The sequence below is a fragment of the Drosophila subobscura genome, chromosome O (genome assembly GCF_008121235.1).
Source record: "Drosophila subobscura isolate 14011-0131.10 chromosome O, UCBerk_Dsub_1.0, whole genome shotgun sequence".
Taxonomy (NCBI): Eukaryota; Metazoa; Arthropoda; class Insecta; order Diptera; family Drosophilidae; genus Drosophila; species Drosophila subobscura.
This window is the reverse complement of record NC_048533.1, coordinates 9,883,537-9,902,695: the sequence shown is the minus strand read 5'-3', so window position 1 is coordinate 9,902,695 and position 19,159 is coordinate 9,883,537. Positions and strand designations below refer to the sequence as shown.

General features: G+C 46.4%; 6 protein-coding genes and 1 long non-coding RNA gene across 12 annotated transcripts in view; 3 read left to right on the top strand and 4 right to left on the bottom strand.

Annotated features, from left to right (window-relative positions):
- LOC117898646 (uncharacterized protein CG43427) overlaps positions 1-443 on the bottom strand; it is a 61,307-nt gene extending 60,864 nt beyond the window's left edge. For 2 of the 5 annotated variants that reach the window (XM_034808211.1, XM_034808212.1), the window contains exon 1: positions 319-443. The gene's annotated coding sequence lies outside the window, so the exon portion shown is untranslated. The remainder of the gene's footprint in view (positions 1-318) is intronic. The other 3 variants (XM_034808210.1, XM_034808207.1, XM_034808216.1) reach the window with 3 other exon arrangements.
- Positions 444-731: 288 nt separating this feature from the next.
- Positions 732-1,500, top strand: LOC117897109. The gene is made up of 3 exons (XR_004649068.1): positions 732-759; positions 827-1,030; positions 1,103-1,500. It is a non-coding gene; the product is annotated as an uncharacterized LOC117897109 (long non-coding RNA).
- A 4,614-nt stretch (positions 1,501-6,114) lies between these two features.
- On the top strand, positions 6,115-6,864 carry LOC117898812. The gene is made up of 3 exons (XM_034808466.1): positions 6,115-6,131; positions 6,290-6,632; positions 6,703-6,864. Exons 1-3 carry the CDS (start codon positions 6,115-6,117, stop codon positions 6,862-6,864), a joined length of 522 nt encoding a protein of 173 aa, XP_034664357.1.
- Positions 6,865-7,064: 200 nt separating this feature from the next.
- Positions 7,065-9,836, bottom strand: LOC117897710 (protein spartin). 2 transcript variants are annotated; one of them, XM_034806733.1, is made up of 5 exons: positions 9,664-9,836; positions 9,482-9,588; positions 7,888-9,067; positions 7,528-7,834; positions 7,065-7,469 (listed from the first exon to the last, which is right to left on the bottom strand). In XM_034806733.1, the coding sequence occupies exons 3-5, from the start codon at positions 9,050-9,052 to the stop codon at positions 7,238-7,240; spliced, it is 1,704 nt and encodes a 567-aa protein (XP_034662624.1). In that variant the 5' UTR covers positions 9,053-9,067; positions 9,482-9,588; positions 9,664-9,836; the 3' UTR covers positions 7,065-7,237. The 2 variants fall into 2 exon arrangements, with proteins under 2 accessions (XP_034662624.1, XP_034662623.1); XM_034806732.1 differs by lacking the exons at positions 9,482-9,588; positions 9,664-9,836 and adding an exon at positions 9,133-9,157.
- Positions 9,837-10,384: 548 nt separating this feature from the next.
- LOC117896074 (importin-5) lies at positions 10,385-15,088 on the bottom strand. Its single transcript, XM_034804103.1, has 5 exons — positions 14,895-15,088; positions 14,094-14,243; positions 12,924-14,018; positions 11,504-12,857; positions 10,385-11,442 (listed from the first exon to the last, which is right to left on the bottom strand). Exons 1-5 carry the CDS (start codon positions 14,973-14,975, stop codon positions 10,805-10,807), a joined length of 3,318 nt encoding a protein of 1,105 aa, XP_034659994.1. The 5' UTR covers positions 14,976-15,088; the 3' UTR covers positions 10,385-10,804.
- A 300-nt stretch (positions 15,089-15,388) lies between these two features.
- LOC117896075 (pickpocket protein 28) lies at positions 15,389-17,480 on the bottom strand. The gene is made up of 3 exons (XM_034804105.1): positions 17,084-17,480; positions 16,921-17,023; positions 15,389-16,859 (listed from the first exon to the last, which is right to left on the bottom strand). The coding sequence occupies exons 1-3, from the start codon at positions 17,402-17,404 to the stop codon at positions 15,538-15,540; spliced, it is 1,746 nt and encodes a 581-aa protein (XP_034659996.1). The 5' UTR covers positions 17,405-17,480; the 3' UTR covers positions 15,389-15,537.
- A 300-nt stretch (positions 17,481-17,780) lies between these two features.
- LOC117899415 lies at positions 17,781-18,920 on the top strand. The gene is made up of 2 exons (XM_034809405.1): positions 17,781-18,445; positions 18,508-18,920. The coding sequence occupies exons 1-2, from the start codon at positions 18,019-18,021 to the stop codon at positions 18,804-18,806; spliced, it is 726 nt and encodes a 241-aa protein (XP_034665296.1). The 5' UTR covers positions 17,781-18,018; the 3' UTR covers positions 18,807-18,920.
- The last annotated feature ends 239 nt before the right edge of the window (positions 18,921-19,159 follow it).

Genomic DNA, 19,159 nt, shown 5'->3' with positions numbered 1-19,159 from the left:
TTTGTGTAAAACGCTTAGAACTGTTGTTGTTTCACCGTTTCATGTATGGCACGTTTTAGTTTTGGTAAACTGGTATTAGACACGAATCATATTTACACTATTATTCACTTGAAAATGGATGGTATTGGTATTTCTTTCGGCTTGTTTTCAATTTCCATTCGCGAAAATGAATATAAAACAACATGCACACACCCATACACTCACACACACACCCATACAGCCGCGGCACAAAAGCACAGGTGCAACTTATTAACAAATTAAATTATCAATTATAATTTCACACCACGCATACGCGCTCAAATTTGTTGTTAACTTTACCCCGCAGTGTGCCAACAAAAACACAAGCACGAGAAAATATAACACTATTTATTTTATATTGGTCCGCGACGCGCCGCAACACAACCGCGCAGTTCAAGAAATTTATTTTTTTTATTTTTGTGTTAAATGTTCATTGAAAAGTTGGCAACTTGGTCGGGGAAATTTTCTGCTCTCAGGGAAATTCCGTCCGGTCGGTGAAATTCTCTCCTGTGTCCAAACGGTCGGGGAAATTCTCTCCTGTGCCTTAACAGTAAGGGAAATTCTCTCCTGTATCAGGGAAATTCCACTCATTTTTGAGTTCCAAATATGAGCACAAAAATATCCCACGGTTTGTACCCTGTTGAACATACCCTGCACGAGCAATCGATGTTTTTTAGCTTTCATCGATTTCACCATACATATATGAAAAATGAGTCGAGTTCCGCGTAAGGTGGTAATTCTGTAAGCTTTGGATAACTCTTTAGTTTAATGCATTTGCCAACAGCTAATTGATTGTTTTATCTCACAGTCGAATGGATCGAATGGAGAAAGAAGATGTATTGAAGACATTCTCGACGTACAAAAGCCTCTTGGATCAATTCTTTAACGATAATCACATACAAAGAACTGACCACTTTATGGGCCTCTCTCGTGTAATGATGCTTTATATGTTCAGGCGAGACATAACGGGAAATATGTTTCTAAAATTGGAAATACTTATAGCACCAGAACTGTAAGTGGCACTGGGAAACACTTTGTACTAATATCTGAACTGAATTGAACTGAATCACATTTCGAGGTACAGCATCATTCGTCGCCAATTATCCACGCTCTCCTGAAATTGTGGACTGTACGTCTCTTTATGGATACATTCAACTTTCGTACTGAGGAGGAGGCAGTGCAACAGATCAAGGACCAAACGGCGTACAGCACATACATGAACGCCATAAATAACGTGCCTCTAGAACCAGATGTACAAGAACTAGAAGATAAGCTTTTCCAGTAGCTGTGGAGATGGCTGATCAATTCAGTGAGAAGCTACTCGTCGTTAAGGTGAGGCAGCAACACTCCTCGTCATGCGCATGACTGGTACATGCGTTCTAGTCCCGTTTAGAGTCTCGGGCAATCACTTTTGAATTATTCGTGTGTGCCGCTCTAATTTCACTTATGTATAATAATAATATCCACATGCAATAATGCAATACAATACAATAAATCTGTGAAATTCATAGTGATTTTTGTTGTTTGTTTGTTTATTAAAAAAAAACATTTGTATGCTTATGTTTCATATATTTTTCGCCGAACACATATCGAGACTTTAAGCCCGGGGCGTGGAAGCTCTCAACTTGCAGATGTATCGGATCGGTTGCTCCATGGAGCCGCAAGCCAAGCAGCAGCAGCACCTGAATCCGCCGGAAACAGCACCGGAGCAACAGCCACAGAAACTGACCCAGCCCAAGAAGAGCGAGAATCTGCAGCCTCTCTTGAGCCTTTATGGTTTTGTGTGTCTTATTTATCTCCTGACATGAATCCAATTGAAAACTTATGGAGCCATGTTAAATCGCAGCTGGCGAAATATGCGATCCCTCCAAGTGAAATGAAGGAACTTTGGGAAAGAAAGGCACGCAGAAACTACTCCAAAACTACACTAAGACAAACTCCCTGCAGGCGATGACTTGCTTTACAACCATTTCTACTTTGGACAAATCAAACGCGGAATTGGTGGAGGTGCCAGCAGATGAGAATATGTTGGTTCATGCTGAAAAGGTCACAGCACCACGCTGGAGCTGGGAGCAGTTGTCGTGCTCTTAATACTTGCTATAAAGCTTCGAGACTTTAAGCCCGGGGCGTGGAAGCTCTCAACTTGCAGATGTATCGGATCGGTTGCTCCATGGAGCCGCAAGCCAAGCAGCAGCAGCACCTGAATCCGCCGGAAACAGCACCGGAGCAACAGCCACAGAAACTGACCCAGCCCAAGAAGAGCGAGAATCTGCAGCCTCTCTTGAGCCTTTATGGTTTTGTGTGTCTTATTTATCTCCTGACATGAATCCAATTGAAAACTTATGGAGCCATGTTAAATCGCAGCTGGCGAAATATGCGATCCCTCCAAGTGAAATGAAGGAACTTTGGGAAAAAAGGCACGCAGAAACTACTCCAAAACTACACTAAGACAAACTCCCTGCAGGCGATGACTTGCTTTACAACCATTTCTACTTTGGACAAATCAAACGCGGAATTGGTGGAGGTGCCAGCAGATGAGAATATGTTGGTTCATGCTGAAAAGGTCACAGCACCACGCTGGAGCTGGGAGCAGTTGTCGTGCTCTTAATACTTGCTATAAAGCTTCGAGACTTTAAGCCCGGGGCGTGGAAGCTCTCAACTTGCAGATGTATCGGATCGGTTGCTCCATGGAGCCGCAAGCCAAGCAGCAGCAGCACCTGAATCCGCCGGAAACAGCACCGGAGCAACAGCCACAGAAACTGACCCAGCCCAAGAAGAGCGAGAATCTGCAGCCTCTCTTGAGCCTTTATGGTTTTGTGTGTCTTATTTATCTCCTGACATGAATCCAATTGAAAACTTATGGAGCCATGTTAAATCGCAGCTGGCGAAATATGCGATCCCTCCAAGTGAAATGAAGGAACTTTGGGAAAGAAAGGCACGCAGAAACTACTCCAAAACTACACTAAGACAAACTCCCTGCAGGCGATGACTTGCTTTACAACCATTTCTACTTTGGACAAATCAAACGCGGAATTGGTGGAGGTGCCAGCAGATGAGAATATGTTGGTTCATGCTGAAAAGGTCACAGCACCACGCTGGAGCTGGGAGCAGTTGTCGTGCTCTTAATACTTGCTATAAAGCTTCGAGCCTTTAACTCCGGGGCGTGGAAGCTCTCAACTTGCAGATGTATCGGATCGGTTGCTCCATGGAGCCGCAAGCCAAGCAGCAGCAGCACCTGAATCCGCCGGAAACAGCACCGGAGCAACAGCCACAGAAACTGACCCAGCCCAAGAAGAGCGAGAATCTGCAGCCTCTCTTGAGCCTTTATGGTCTTGTGTGTCTTATTTATCTCCTGACATGAATCCAATTGAAAACTTATGGAGCCATGTTAAATCGCAGCTGGCGAAATATGCGATCCCTCCAAGTGAAATGAAGGAACTTTGGGAAAGAAAGGCACGCAGAAACTACTCCAAAACTACACTAAGACAAACTCCCTGCAGGCGATGACTTGCTTTACAACCATTTCTACTTTGGACAAATCAAACGCGGAATTGGTGGAGGTGCCAGCAGATGAGAATATGTTGGTTCATGCTGAAAAGGTCACAGCACCACGCTGGAGCTGGGAGCAGTTGTCGTGCTCTTAATACTTGCTATAAAGCTTCGAGCCTTTAACTCCGGGGCGTGGAAGCTCTCAACTTGCAGATGTATCGGATCGGTTGCTCCATGGAGCCGCAAGCCAAGCAGCAGCAGCACCTGAATCCGCCGGAAACAGCACCGGAGCAACAGCCACAGAAACTGACCCAGCCCAAGAAGAGCGAGAATCTGCAGCCTCTCTTGAGCCTTTATGGTTTTGTGTGTCTTATTTATCTCCTGACATGAATCCAATTGAAAACTTATGGAGCCATGTTAAATCGCAGCTGGCGAAATATGCGATCCCTCCAAGTGAAATGAAGGAACTTTGGGAAAGAAAGGCACGCAGAAACTACTCCAAAACTACACTAAGACAAACTCCCTGCAGGCGATGACTTGCTTTACAACCATTTCTACTTTGGACAAATCAAACGCGGAATTGGTGGAGGTGCCAGCAGATGAGAATATGTTGGTTCATGCTGAAAAGGTCACAGCACCACGCTGGAGCTGGGAGCAGTTGTCGTGCTCTTAATACTTGCTATAAAGCTTCTGATTAATGTGTTTAAGAAACCTGAGCCTGAGCCTGAGCCTCAATCCACCCAAGTACCGATGGCAGATGAACCCCCAGAGCCGCCTCTACAGAACATGAGTAGAAAATATTTCTGTTCCTAAGGCGCTGTCTCGGGATCGAATATGCGTCAAGCGTTTCAAGAAGGACGTTACGGTGCAGACCGGAGGAACGATGACACAACGGGCACTCACGTGGCCAGCTATAATTTTAAGGTTAGCTCTGGAGTTGAAGTCTTTGATGATGTCTGTACATATGTATGTATAAAAAAGATTTGGAGGCGTTTCTTAAATAAACTAAGTAATGCAAAAATTACCAAAGAATTGACAAAGCATTGAAATATTAAACATTCCTCAATTGGAAAATAAAAGATCGCTTGAGAGGATGTGTGGTGTCTTCCTAAACAGCTCGATGAAGTTTAGCAGCCACATTCCTCAGAGCCGCACACGGCGCGAGGTATGTGGCCGAGCGAGCGAGAATGAGCAAGAAATTTCGGTTGCTGCAGGGAGTTGGGTTTAGCCACTGCAAATGAATTTCTTTATTCTGACTATTTCCAATCTGAAATGGATATTTTCTATGGAACTGCGTTTTTGCTTTAATCTTATCTTCAAAATTGTTTATGTACACACATACATATTTATGTAGACAGAAATACATATGTATGTATGTATGTGTGTCAAACATTTTCGCGAGGGGGTCGGAAACGTTTTCTGCTGTGCATTTCATAGGATGTAATGTATGTACTTACTTAAGTATGTACCACTTTTGAGTACAAAATGGGTTTATGCTGAATTAAGTATCAAACATCAAATTTGAAATCAGTTGTCCAAAGGAACAAAAAATTTCAAGTGTTTATGTGTGTGTCCATGTGCAAAGCAGCAGACTTGTCAGCAAACATGTACGAAAGCTGTCTTCTTCTCTGCACGCTGTGCGCACAGTGCATACTGAATGCTCTACTGGTACTGCAAAGTAAATTGTGGTTTTATTTTCATTATTTGTATATGTTTAGATATTCGTTTATCCCTTTTATTCTGTATTGTATTTAAAACACACATGCAGACACTTTTTTATACCCAGTACTCGAAGAGTATCGAGAAGGGACGTGTGAGACGCTTCTTACGCGTCACAACATTTAAACCCGGTACTCAGTACATCTTACCTTAACGATTTTTTTAAATTTTACATTTTTTCTTCATCTGTCATCTACATCTACAACACTTCTCACGCCAACCAACACGCTCTTTTAGCTGGTCCCCCTCCACTAGAGCCGCACAGCAGAAGAATGTCGTTTTGCTGTTAATTCTGCCCATCCCTACCGTCATTTAGGTATATGTACATACATATGTATGTATGTACATACTCGTATATGCTGAGATTATAGATTACATTTTTTTAATTCATTACCTAAATCAGTATAATAATAATCTCCTGAAGATCTTAAGATAAGTAACTAGAAAAGTAGACAGTTCAAATTTAAAGCAATTATCCGAACGTCTCTCTATTTTGCAATGGTCAACTGTGCTAATTGCGAAATAATTGCATGAAGTGTACCAAAATTCGAATGGAAATCATTGATCAATTAGATAAGTGGCTCATAATATAGATATTAAACATTGGGCTGTTACAAAATTGAGACTGTCGCTGTTTCAATGACCTTTAAAGTTTCATTTAGTATACTAGCTTTAAATAAAACCTTTCTAATCGTTGTGGGCTCAAGCTATTTGAGTGAAAGAGGGAGGAAGTAGCTTCGGCTGCCATTTGCCAGCCGATTTCAATGAAATATATTGTGATCCTACCTGAACTGCGTATGGATAAACGAAGAGGCGTGAATTGGCCATGTTTACATTCTTTGGAAGGGTATATAATTTTTAATTTAAATTTAATAATCAAAGCTACTCATGCGCAATGAATTTGGGTAAATTATATTTCATCATTGGGAGACAGCTCGCATTCGATTACCATTCGTTTAGGCGCAATGCAGTCGAAACTAATGTTCTGCAGTCTACTCGGAATATTTCTAACATCTACGTTCGATTTTAATGTAAGTATAACCAGACACTTCCTTTGACACAGGTCCTGCATTAATTATAGTTTACAGGATGCGATCGTTTTCAAGCTTTCAAACTTTGTCTGCGAGAGCCACAACAAATCCTGGTTCGTGTTCCACAACTGTCGTCTAAAGGCCGTCAGTCGCAGCAAAGTGCTCCTCAACCTAAATGCGACGATTTTGCATCCGACCAACGATATGACCTGTCACATTCAAATGTTTAAGAGAGCAAATGGATACAAGCCCTGGCTATTCGACATTGACTTTGATGTCTGTCTGTATTTCCGAAAGCATAATAATCCATTTTTTTCCATAGTCCATGGTCTTTTCAAAGATTTTACCAACTTTAATCACACATGCCCCTACGTGGTAAGATTTTCAATGCGTGCATACATGATATTGCATGAAACGTATTCAACACCTTTAATTGCCATTGCAGGGCTCAGTGATTGTCAAAGATATGTATCCAAGACCCGAGCTACTGCGTCTTCCCATTCCAACGGGTGATTATCTCTTGTCGTTGAAGTTTTTCTACTATAAGAAGCATCAATTAGATATAAACGCTAGTTTTACGTTCGTCGAGGATCTACTGAAGAGCTAAGAGCCCTATCCGTGAAAGTATACAAATGCAGAAAATAATATATGATAGATTAACGAACTAAATATAAATACATGCGACTTACAAACCATTAATCAGAGTGATTTCTTTATAAATAAATACCCGCATGAAGATATTTGGGTAGACAGTGTGCAAATCTTTAAATATTTGGTGTTCAGAATCATAAATTGTCCAAATTCAAATCTTTTTTCGCTTTTGTTTTCCTTTAATTTGGCATAATGCATGTGTGTGAATCAAATGTTCTAGGCTTGATTTATAAAATAAGCTTTAAATTGGATATAGGATATACATACAATATCAACTAGATGAGTATATATATATTTGAACATGAGTAAATATCTTTGGTTAAGCCGCATCACTCCTTCAATGCTCTCAGATCTGGATAGAGGGCTCCGGCGTTAATATAATGAGATTCCGGTTTACGCAAATCGCGTTTATAATCACTCACGACGGCCTCGCCGGTGCGTTTGGCCAACTTTTTGGCTATGCCCTTGGGGGATATATAATTCACATTCTGGCTGATGACAAAGGCATTCCCCATAGTGTCGAAGGTGCCGCAGGCCAAGTTCCCAGCTGATGGTCCATATCTGCAAGGGAAAATGAGCTGTGAAGGTAAACATAATGCGGGTAAACGCTTGATCTCACTTGTGCTCAATAATCCTGACCGAGTTCTCGCTCAAGCTGTTGCCCAGGATCTTGGCCGATGTCTCGAGCCCATCGAAGACAGTGCTAAAGCCCTCGACAGCTCCCGCTGCTATTGTTAGGGCGCCCTCCATGGTGCTGTTGGCTTCGGTGGTGTCGTAGCCAAAGCCCTTCTGCAGCAGCTTCGATCCCTGCTCCTGGATATGCGGAGCCAGATAGCGTCCAACGGCCATCGATGCGGTGCCCACCTTTCCGGCTATCCAACCGGTCATGCCAACCGCCGCGTGTGTCACCTTCTGCGCCACTTCCACTGTGGGAGAAAGTCAGTAAAAAACCATGAGAAATCCTCAGCTGATGACTCACCTGAGGACTGCACGGAGGCAGGTACTTGGGTGGGGGCCTCCTCCGAGGCTGGCGTCATCTTGGAGATGAGATACGGCGTCGATCGCATCATCAGGCCGCCCGTCTTCTCTGCTCCCTTGACCAGATTGCGAGCTATGAAATCGGCCGCGCAAACAATGTGCTTGGACACCTGCTCCGAGCTGGTGCCCGGACCGGAGCCAGCACGTTGGGTGCCCGGCGATTTCAGCTGCTCCACCGTTCCCGCCAGCACGGCCTCAAGAAGGTCAAGGAAGAACTGCTGCAGATCCTCCATCTGCTCCTCCTCCGTCTCCCCGGCCGTGGAGCTCAGCGGACGCTGTGGCTTCACCAGCATAATTCCGAAGGCGTTGCCAGGCTCCTGGCACTCCATATCCGGAAAAATGAAGGCCCCGTATTCCGTGCGATAACAATTGGTGATCGAGGGCACCAGTGGGTACAGCCAGATCATGTCGGATGCCGTGGGAGCCCCTTCCTCCGTCATCGAGCACTGGATGAAGGTGCTGCCGCTGAGATATTTCCACTTGCCGTCCACTGTGCACATCACCAGTGACATGGAGGTGCTTCCTGTGATGGTTGTCACCACACCGCTGGCCTCGATGCGATACAGCTTGATCTGCGCCTGGAAGAGCTCGTCCAACTGGGCGTGGGCCTCGTGGCTGGCCAGGAGCTCTCGCAAGCCGGTAGCCATCTCCCTGTAGGTTCTGGGTGTGCCGCTGGCATTGGCTATGTCGTAAGAGGTCGATGGATTCTCGGCCAACAAGGGCCGCTGTCGGCTGGTGCCCTGTCCATCTGCTTCGGTGCGCTCCCTCTCCTCTGCCTCGACTGCTCCGTCATCGATGGGGAGGCTCTTGGCTTTCAAAACCTTCACGCGATAGCTAACCTCCGTCTTGGCGCTCTTTAACTTCTGTATCAGCGTGCAGGCGTCGTTCCATTGCGTCTGCACAGCATCAATCTCATCGGGCAGGCCCACGGGTATGCCAAAGGTGTCCTCAATCATCTCCAGGGCTCGCTCATACGCCTCAATGGTTTGCGTCGCGTCCTCCAGCTCCTCGCGGTCCAGAGCCAGCTCTACTTGCGTCATGGCTGCCTTATAAGCAGCTTGGATTTGGCCATACGCCTCTAGGAACTCGCTTTCCGTGGATGCCATTGCGAAGTTTAGTAGCTGGTGGAATATAAATAAGACAACGACTTTAATTTAGCATTACTTTGATTCCCAGAATACCAAACTTGTTGGTAAATATCCATCTTTGCTGGTCAGCAACGAAAACACAACTGAAGAATGTACAATTGTCACACAGCTTCCGTTTTCTCTCTGACTAAGTGCGTCAGACATCGAGTCTCTTTCTCTTATCCGATTTATGAGATTTATACTGTACATATTTCGGGGCACATTCGGTTTCTGTTCCGACTCGGTTCCGACTCTTCTGCCATTCTCTAGCTTCTACACAATTCGGTGAGCCTTCTGCCATTTAGGGGCAGCAGCTGCATCTGCTCAAAATTGAATTGTGGCCAACGAAATGTCTTTCGGTTTGCTGCATTCACAATCGGATTTATCACGCACACTTGTTGCACTCACCCCACTTTTTTCCGGTTTCGTCTTCAAGTTTTACTGACTGCCAGAACTTTCCCTTTCATTGAGATTCAATCGGATTTGTATGTACTTTGATCAGCAAAATCATCGATCTAGAAATAATATGTGGCGACACGTCGTAGTCTCTAGGACTTCGTCATTTTATTTCACAATTTTCTTGCACTTACCTTTCATTTTCTTTGCTCGGGCTTCCCCAGTATGATATTTAAGTTTCTTTTTTATGTGAGAATATAACTTAAATTAATAATTTCAATTTCATTGCTAAATTCGTTTAAACTTATTCGATTTGGTTGGAATGTTCTTTGCGTTTTGCGTGTTTGTTTTGCTTGCTCTGTTTTTCCGTGTGCTTCTTAGTCAGCTGTTTCTTTTGGAGGTCTAGCTACGTTCAGTCACCACATGCATGCGCGTTGTATACATCACATTTAATTTAAACGTCTGTTAAATCTTTAAAATAAGCGATCTTTGTGTTTTTTTATATACTCTTTGATTATATAGCAAACTACTGTGTACTGTTCATTTATATATAACTTGTCTACAAAACGCACATATATTTACTTCCTAATGTTTTTCACTGACTTTAAGCAGCAGGTCCTGTCATCTGGAGTTTACCGAGATATAAGAGAGCAAAACGTTCGAAATTTCTCTGGTGACATCTCTTTTAATTTGTAGTTTTCATATCACCACGCCACTGAATAATATTCTCATTGAAATTAAATAATCCGGCATTTTCGTTTTACTTGTTATTTATTTCGACCTTTTAATCATTTTTAAAATACATTTTTATCATTTGAAATGGTTTTGAATGCATGTTACATTTCGTTCGATTCGGACGACGCTCACATCCAAATTTTCGTGGTTATGTTGTGTGTGAGAGAGTTTTTTGTGTGAGTGTGTGGGGAAGAGAGGTGGTGGCCGTGGTTATTGGCCAAATATACAATATATATCCTGTATATAACACGATAACTTGAATAACGAAAATAATCTATTGGAATTTGTGTTCTGATGATGGCAATGGGTTCCATCCATTCAACATGTCAAATTCTAAGAAGTCGCTGACTTGTGTCTTCGTGAGAGAAGAGTTTTGATTGAAATCACAATGTATATATAGAATCATTATCTGTATAACTCTATGGATGGATGCACACAAAAATGTGTGTGAATCCCTGTTTTAACATAGTTATTAATGCATTTGCCGATTCGACACGATACTGTCGGCAAGAGTAAAAAATAATAACGAGAGTAATGCTCCTTCTATCCCTTTTTATGGATCCAAAAGTGGGGGATGGAGTACATGGTGATGATCCCCTCTTAGGCAGCTGCCTTGCTGGCCAGCTCCCGGTAGGCGTCCTGCAGCGCCTGCTGCTGCTCGGCACTCAGGCTGCTGGCACAGGCCTGCATCACGTCGGGATTCGACTCGACCTGCTTGACGATGGTGAGCATGCGGGTACCGGTCGCACTGGTGGCCTCCAGCACCTTGGTGCAGTACGCTTCGGCGATGATGGAGACGATGCGCGGCAGATTGGAGTTGTTGGCGCCCAGAATGACCGGATGATTGGCCTCAATCAGATCGCACATGTAGCCATAGATGTGGGCGGCCTCCTCGGGATCCTCAGAAATGGGCAGCCACGAGAACCACACGCCAATCAGCTCATCCACATTGGACAGCGCCGACTTGTTATACTTGAGGATCTTGGCAAAGGCCGAAATGGCGTTTTCCGTGGCGTTGATGTTCTCGATTTCGCGGGCCTTGGGATCATTAATGACCTGCACCAGCAATGGAATGATCTGAGCGCATGTGACCGCAAATTGCTCGCCACCAAACTGGGCCAGAACACCGCAGCCATAGGCAGCAGCCTGGCGCACCTCCGGCGACTTGTCGCCCACATACTGCAGCAGGGCTGGCGTGAAGATCTGCTGGTACGGGGCACTGGCGGGGCCACAGAACTCTGCGAACAAAGACATGAAATTAAACGATTCTTTATAGAAATTCACTCAATCAACACTCACCAATCAAATCATCAAAGACACACACACCCCATTGACGGTCGGTTGGTGGACGACTGGGATCCAGCAGCTTCACAAAGTGCGGGGCCACCTGCTCAAAGGCTGGCAGAAACTGGGCCTTGTTCGTCAGGAAGAGGGCATGCGTGATGTCAATCACCTTGGACAGGATGTAGACATCGGTGTCGTCCTGCTCGGCCAGCTCCTCCTCGACACCATCGTCGTAGTCCTCCTCGTTGCGGGCAGCCAGACGCTTGTCGGCGCGCTCAAAGTGCTCCAGAACATACTTGTTGATGATCTCGAGGACTTGCTTCATGGCCTCCTCGTTGAGGCAGTTGGGGCCCAAGGTCTCAATGCACTTGGCCAGCGAGTTGAGCAGCTCGGACTGCACTTCCGGCTCTGGCTCGGTGACGATCACCTTCAGGAGCTCGGGGCAAATGTAGAGCCACATGCCCTCCAAGTACTGGGGGCCCTTGATCTTGGCGCAGTCGAGCAGATAAGGCAGCGACTCGGCGGCGGCTGTGCGGACGCCATCGTGGAAGTAGAACTTGAGCATGGGCAGCATTAGGCGGACCACCTCCTCGGCGTACTCGGCGAATCCCTCCTTCAGCTCGCGGGCGTAGCAGACGAGCATCTCGCAGGCGGAAGCCTTGTCGTCCATGCCGGCTGTGCGGATGGCAAAGTTTTGCTGCTCCCCCAGATTGATAAACGACCAGTCGACATCGCCCTCAATGTCCTCGACCTCGTCGTTGTCCAGCATGGCCACCTCGGGCTTCATGGAGGCGGTGCGCATCACGGGGCCCATCACCAGGGGCAGATACTGCTCGAACTGCTTGCCCAGGATCTTGCACATACGCGCCCAGGCCGTGATCAGGTAGGAGGTCTGCGGATCATCGTCAGCCAGCTCTGCGCCCTCGGTGTGATTGACCAGCAGCATGTCCATGATCTCGCCGGCATCTCCGATGAACTTCTCCCGGCCCACGGCCAGTCCGATGAGGCTCACACACTCGATGGTCTTGCCGCGCAGCATGCGCAGATCCTCGGAATTGGCGTTCTGGATGATGAACTTGAGGCAGGGCATCAGGCGGTCGTAGTAGGCCACGAACTCGGCCTCGCAAGTGTCCGCCACAGAGGCAATGGTGGTGACGACCTGCTCCAGCACCAGCTTGTTGCCCTTCTCGACCAGCTCCTTGAACTTTGAGTTGAGAATGGCCTCCAGCTTGGCCATGATCCCGTCTAGATAGCGTGTCAAAATGTTCTTGGGACAATCCTCGCTGAAGTTGACCAAAGCGGCACCGGCATGAGCCTGCACACGGGGATTCTGCACATCGTCCAGCAGCAGCATCAAGCCGGGAATCACCTAAACGAGGACAAGGCACAGATGAGAACCATTTCAAGGGGAACTCCTATATGCAAGATGTTATACCTGGCTGTGGAACTTCTTCTCAAAGATGGGGGCAAAGTCTGTAGACATCTGGCCGATGGCATTGCATGCGGAGTAGCGCACGCGTGGATGGGGATCCCGCAGGAAGTTCAGCACGCCCGACATCACCTCATCGAGTATGGCTTCCATTTGCTTGTGGCAGCCCTCGCCGATGGACGAGATGGCCATGAGTGCGGCGAAGCGGTGCTTCCAATCGCTGTGGCTCAACATCGCCGGCAGGGAGCTCATCACCTGAGGCAGGATCATCTTGCCGCCCAGGCCGCAGGCGAGGCGGTCCAGCGAGGACTCGGCAATCACATTGTTGTCGCTGTGATCGTCGTCGTCGACGACATCGGTGGTCGACCAGTCATCGTCATCGTCCAGATCCGTCATCATCTGCAGCACCAGTGGGATCAGGGCAACGATGTACTTTTCCGCACGCTTGCGCACCATGGCAGGGGCATTCTCGGAGAGGGAGACCATCACCTCCAGCACCAGATGACGCCAGGTGTCCTCGAAGTCCTTCGAGCTGAACACCTTCATGCAGATCTCGAAGATGAACTCCAGCTGGGGCCGCAGGAACTTGGGACAGCTTTCGGTCATGTCGATCAGCAGCTTCAGCAGACTCTGGTCGTCCTGGGCCTCGATGGATTCGCCGGTGATGACGAGCATACGGTGCAGCATGTCGCTAAAGTGCTTGTACACGACCACCTCCTTCTCCTTGTCGTGGAAGAGGATGAAGGCGCCAACAGCGCGCACAGCCTGGATGCGCACCTCGGGATCCGAGCTGGGGTCCATGCTCTTGGCCAGCATCTGCTTGATCAGATCAATGTACTGCGTCTCCTGGTTGCCAAAGATCGACGGAACACTGGTGAAGATCCGTAGCGCGGCCTCCTGCAACTGGGGCGTCGGCGAGTTGGCGCATTGGAAGAGAAACTGGAGGATATCCGGCCACTGGTTGTTGCCATCATCGTCGACCAGATTGCGTGCCACCTCGGCCACCACCTCGCAGATCTTCCTCCTCAGCTGCGGCGTCACCTCCTGCTGCACGGCCAGCAAAATCTGCTGCAGCAGCTGGTTCTGGGACTCTGGTGGAATCTACGGGCAGAGAGAGGGCAGAGGTTTCATTAGAAAATCCCTCTCTGGGGCGTTGCCCACTGAAGCATTACGTACCTCTTTGTAGAAATCCGGGAAGTCGGTGGTGAAGAGACGACGCAGCAGAACGGCGGCCATCTGGCGGGCCTCCTCGGATTGCTGACCATTGTGGATGTTGGCCAGAAGATGTGTCACCTTCAGGTCCCGCTGCAGTGCGTTGTAGGCATCCTGGAATACATATGGTAGAAAGCAGACCGAAACGTGAATAATCAACGAAAACAGATTTGGTTTCGTTTCCAGGTGGGTGGAGCCGATGCTTCAAGGTCGGCGGGCGTTGCCATGTGCCATGTGCCCCCGAGCACGGCGCTTATCAACACGGAATACTAAACAGATTGCATTTTCCCATCCACCATCCCATCCAATGCGTCATTCCACCACACTTTTGCACCTGCTCTTTGTTTCCGTTTGCCCAAAATATACATACAAATGAACATACATATCATAAGAAATTTTAAATTGTTCAATTCCTAAATGATATTTTGCTTTATACCTCTGTTTCGGCTCTCGCTATCTCTATCTCTGTCGCGCTTCATCCGAAAGAGACGCAACACACATGCGAATGTGGCGTCAAAAGGGAAGGCAAAAACACGTTTTGTGTGCGGAACGGATGATTCAGGGTACAAATTTAATAGGAAAAAATATGCCTGCGAACAAAATGGATCTCACCGACAAGAGCACAAAGGCCTGTGCCCAATTTTATATACTAGATGGCACGTCAATATGCATATTGCGCATCACAGAATTTCTGCAATTCAATTTTTCGTGTTGATCCCCCTTCCTCCACCATATCTTTCGCACAAACGAGAACAGAACACTCACCTCGGCCTGCTGGCGAACATCATTATCCGTAGATAGCAGGGAAACCAAAAGCTGCTGGAACTGGGCCTGGTCTGCAGACATGTTGTGTTGTAATTAAATTAAATTAACTGCAATTGACACGAAAGTAATTGGAAAACCACAATTTTCACAATCTTCACGCGACGAAGGCCGCCTTAAAAAAGAGCAGAACAATAGACGGGATGCCGGGTTGCCAAAATATCGCAATTTTGTTCAGCAGAGTTGCATTTCGTGCGCTTGAATTGTGTTTTCCTTCTCTTGGGGGTAATATTTTATTTATGCAAAGAGTGCATTTAATAACAAAATGTAAATTCAATTGAAATAAATTGGGAATTTGTAATTTCAAATTAATTTTCACGCATGTGTCAACACTTTGATACGATAGTTTTGGCGCGCAAGCGAGCATGCGGGGCTGCCACATCGCCTCATCTCAGACTGTCGGCTGCGATTTGAATTATGTTTATATTTATTTAAACTACATATATTTATACAAAGGAACAGATAATATAATTAACAAATAATATTAAAACAATAAATTAAACGAAATGAGATAAGATTTGTTCACTGTTGCCCTGGACAACATTCGCGTGGTTCAGGCACAGCGAACATCTTAATTTTCCTCGAATTATTCCTCCACTTTAACCAAGTGTTTCATGTTAGTGCAGAAACGCAAGGTAAAGTGGTATATCATCTCCACCAGGCTGAGTATGGAGAAGCCCATGAAGAGGCCGAAAATACCGCCACAATTGGCCAGGAACTCGGTTATGCCGTACAGCTCGGACCGCTTCGAGGTGATGAACTGGCTCTGCTTGAAGTAGATGGAGAGCCGAGACATCTGGGAGCCGGGATATTCCTCCATGAAGTCAGTGTCGCCTTCGGCAAGCAGCATTTCTTCTAGATCAAAGTTCGCCTGTGATATTTCCGTGTTGTAGACCAAAGAAGTACACGCCGGCATGCAATTGCAAGCCGATTCCACTCCCCGTGGATCCTCTCTGGCCGCATTCAGTGCTTTCACCCGATGGAACTCCCTCACGAGCAGCTCCCGCTCGGCCCGATCGTAGCAATAGATTTTATCCTCGCCACACACCGGCATATCCATGTTCCTGGGCATCGAGAACTTTACGCAGCCGCACTTGGTCAGCGTGAAGTTGGCCAAGCACTCAAGCTGACAATTGGACTCGGTGTATACCTTGAAGAAGCGCAGGGACCGCTCATGGCTGAGGAAGCACTGGCGCCGCAGCGGATGGTACTCGGCAATGCCCGAGGACATGGTAATCATGCTTGGTTTGACCGCAATGAGGACCTCCTTGCCCATGGGAATGCGCACGAATTGCTTCGAGACCTGCGGCACGTCGTCCGGGGCATGCAGCAGAACTTTAAAACCTTGAACAGGCCCTCGGCAAGCATAGTCTACCTCCTGCTTGAAGCTCTGCAGGGCCAGAAAGATGCCCGACCGAGCCCCGGCACTGAGCACGCGGGCCGGATACGTGATCACATCACTCTCCAGATCATAGCCCGTTTCCAGCGACCAGGCCGTGTGCGAGCTGATATTCTCCATTTCCAAGGCATCGGCACTGTGCCGATACTGGTAGGTGTCTTCCCTGTAAATGTCGGTGGCCCTCAGGCCGTTGAAAGTGAAGCATATGCCCTCCTCCGTCAGCGTTTTGCGGAAGAACTTGTCGCATTCACTGAAGCGGCTCAGCCAGCGGCAGTAGAAGAAGTACCGATCAAACTGGGGCAACATTCGTTCCAGCACATCAAAGTAGTCGACATCGTCGCCGGCAATCAGCGGCATGGCCTGATCAATGATTTGCGTGTTGCACACATGGAGAAGAGTGCGAAACTCCTCCATCTCCCGGGCGCTAATGTTTTGCGGCTTGAATACGCGCGAAGAACGCATCTCATTATTGAACTGACTGTAAAGATCCGCAAACGTAGTCTCCTTGCCTGCAAAATAATTACATTTTGGGTGACATAAAGGTTGGAATTCAATTGTTCTTTGGCCCACCTTTCGCTTTCAGCACTCGCTTGGTCTCGGAGCAGACTGTGATGGCGGGAAAGGGTATGTTCCACACGGGAGTTGATTTCTCCGCAAAGCTGACAATCACAGGCTGGAAAGATGCAAAACACAAATTAATTGAAGATTGATGAAAGAGTAAATGAGGCCCCACCGTCTCCGTCCACTTGGTGTAAGCGCTGACAATCAACGTGGCACAGCCGTAAATGGAGATCACAAAGGCGCACAGCCAAAAGATCCTCTCCCGCATCGGTCGCTGATGCTCGCCCAGGTACTGCACACCGTGCAAGGAGGTGTGGGAGCAGTATTCCCTATATGTGGTTAGGAATCCCTTGCAGACGCTCGCAACGTCAGCGGATGCAGTTTGGCGCGGTTTCTTAGAGGTCAGATCGATGCCGCCATTGTGGCTCTCCAGATCAGAATCGCAGGTCGACATGGTGGTGTCTATTGCACAATTTTTAGCACTCACAAACATGGTTTATACATACAAATATTTTAAGAAAACATAAAGAGTGCAGTTGCACAGAAATTTATCCCGTTACTCAAGGCTGCCAGATCGCTAATATTTGTTGAGGAATTGCGGTGTTTTGTGGCCGATACCATCGACAGGATGACAAGAAACCGGGATGATTTCTTTTCATTCCCGATTAATGCTCGTCAAAAAAATTAGCAGACAGCTTTTAAAACAAATGAATTAGTGGGTTATCAACAGCAAAGAAAAAAACAACATTGATAAAGAGCGTGAAGCACATGGTGGCTATCGATGATAGGCAAGCGCACTCGTGGGCAAATATTCGATATTCCGATAGTATCATCTGACTTCACATTTAAACCATCGCTAAGAACGACGCTAGCCAAAACAACAACAGAAAAAAATAAAATAGTAATAATATAATATCTATCAATTCTTCGAAAAAGAACAAACAAGCTCGTACCAAACATTAATCGAGTTTATCGACAAAATTGGAGTAAAACTGTAACAAGTTACATATCTCGACGTGGCCGCTGGCGCCAAAGAATCCCCCTCTACCCAAGGGTAGAGCGGTAACATAAAAATCTCAAAAAAAAAAAATAAATAAAATAGTAATAATGGTTACAAGAGTTTGTAGTTACAAGAATTGTGAAAATTACTATCTTATAAACGACAGCACCTCAACAACACTCTTCGCCCCTCCCAAGCAACCTGAGCGTGCCGAAATCTGGCGCAAATATGGACATGTTCACCCAAAGATTCCGCCCCACAAAATGTTCATGTGCTTCGAACACTTTGATACGAAATATATATCTTCGAGCAAGAATCGCAAGATACTAGTAGGCGAGGCGGTGCCGTATCCCTACGAAGGTTCACCTGAGCCGGAGGAGGAGGAGGCTCTTGAACAAGTGGCGTCCACATCCTCGCAGGAGAGCTACCTTATAAATCTGATGGACAGCGATGAGTTGAGCATCAACAATGTTGAGTCCACCACAGGCAATTCCAAGCGCATGGCAACAAAACCCTGGACTTATAAGAATGGGAGTGAGTAAGAGAATCTATTACAAGCCACATAAACCTAACTTTCTTAAAATTGTATTTCTTAGTTGAAATTAGTCTTGTGCCGCCTTGCAGCAAACGCTCGAGAACGATCTCAACGGAAGACACTATTGAGGTAATAAAACTTTGCGAGCCCACTACAAAGCAGGAGGCAGCTGCTGCCGAAGACCAGGCAATAGACGCCACAGAGGTCTCTACATTCATCTTTAAAGGCGAAGAATACGTTCAAATGTCCAAGGCCTATTATATGCGCGAAAAGCGAGAAATTGAAGAGCAGCTGAAGCAATATAAGACCATCCTCAGGAATATTAAAGAATATTTCCAAGATGAATCCCTAGACATATAAAGTGATTTTTGTATGTTTAAACCTTGTGCAACCAAAACCCATTAGAAACGAATAGGAACGTTGTGAGACGCTTCGTTCGCGTCACAACTTTAATACCCGGTACTCTGTTAGTAGTAGGAGTATAATAATATAATATAATATAAAATAATAGTTAGTAATATACATATGTATGTATGTATGTATGTACAGCAGAATCTCGAAAAATTAGAATCACTGTGTCCGTGGGAACAGTTCTAAATTCTGAACATTTTTTTGCACAGAAAATGCTACATAGCCCAATAAAAATAGTTGCGCCAGCTTTGACATTCAATTGTTCTATTTTTGTATGCATCTGTGGCCTTTGAGTGACAGGG

What these genes read in the sequence shown, in the direction of transcription:
- LOC117898812 (XM_034808466.1), top strand. An exon ending in ATCACACATGCCCCTACGTG is followed by an intron (nt 6,633 to 6,702) that starts GTAAGATTTTCA and finishes TTGCCATTGCAG; the next exon opens with GGCTCAGTGATTGTCAAAGA.
- LOC117897710 (XM_034806732.1), bottom strand. An exon ending in TGCCTCCGTGCAGTCCTCAG is followed by an intron (nt 7,835 to 7,887) that starts GTGAGTCATCAG and finishes TTTCTCCCACAG; the next exon opens with TGGAAGTGGCGCAGAAGGTG. An exon ending in GTCAGGATTATTGAGCACAA is followed by an intron (nt 7,470 to 7,527) that starts GTGAGATCAAGC and finishes TTTCCCTTGCAG; the next exon opens with ATATGGACCATCAGCTGGGA.
- LOC117896074 (XM_034804103.1), bottom strand. Translation starts at nt 14,975, where the DNA reads ATGTCTGCAGACCAGGCCCAGTTCCAGCAGCTTTTGGTTTCCCTGCTA. An exon ending in ATGTTCGCCAGCAGGCCGAG is followed by an intron (nt 14,244 to 14,894) that starts GTGAGTGTTCTG and finishes TATGTATTCCAG; the next exon opens with GATGCCTACAACGCACTGCA. An exon ending in TCCCGGATTTCTACAAAGAG is followed by an intron (nt 14,019 to 14,093) that starts GTACGTAATGCT and finishes CTCTGCCCGTAG; the next exon opens with ATTCCACCAGAGTCCCAGAA.
- LOC117896075 (XM_034804105.1), bottom strand. Translation starts at nt 17,404, where the DNA reads ATGTTTGTGAGTGCTAAAAATTGTGCAATAGACACCACCATGTCGACC. An exon ending in ACACCAAGTGGACGGAGACG is followed by an intron (nt 17,024 to 17,083) that starts GTGGGGCCTCAT and finishes GCATCTTTCCAG; the next exon opens with CCTGTGATTGTCAGCTTTGC. An exon ending in GCGAGTGCTGAAAGCGAAAG is followed by an intron (nt 16,860 to 16,920) that starts GTGGGCCAAAGA and finishes ATTATTTTGCAG; the next exon opens with GCAAGGAGACTACGTTTGCG.
- LOC117899415 (XM_034809405.1), top strand. Translation starts at nt 18,019, where the DNA reads ATGGTTACAAGAGTTTGTAGTTACAAGAATTGTGAAAATTACTATCTT. An exon ending in CTGGACTTATAAGAATGGGA is followed by an intron (nt 18,446 to 18,507) that starts GTGAGTAAGAGA and finishes TGTATTTCTTAG; the next exon opens with TTGAAATTAGTCTTGTGCCG.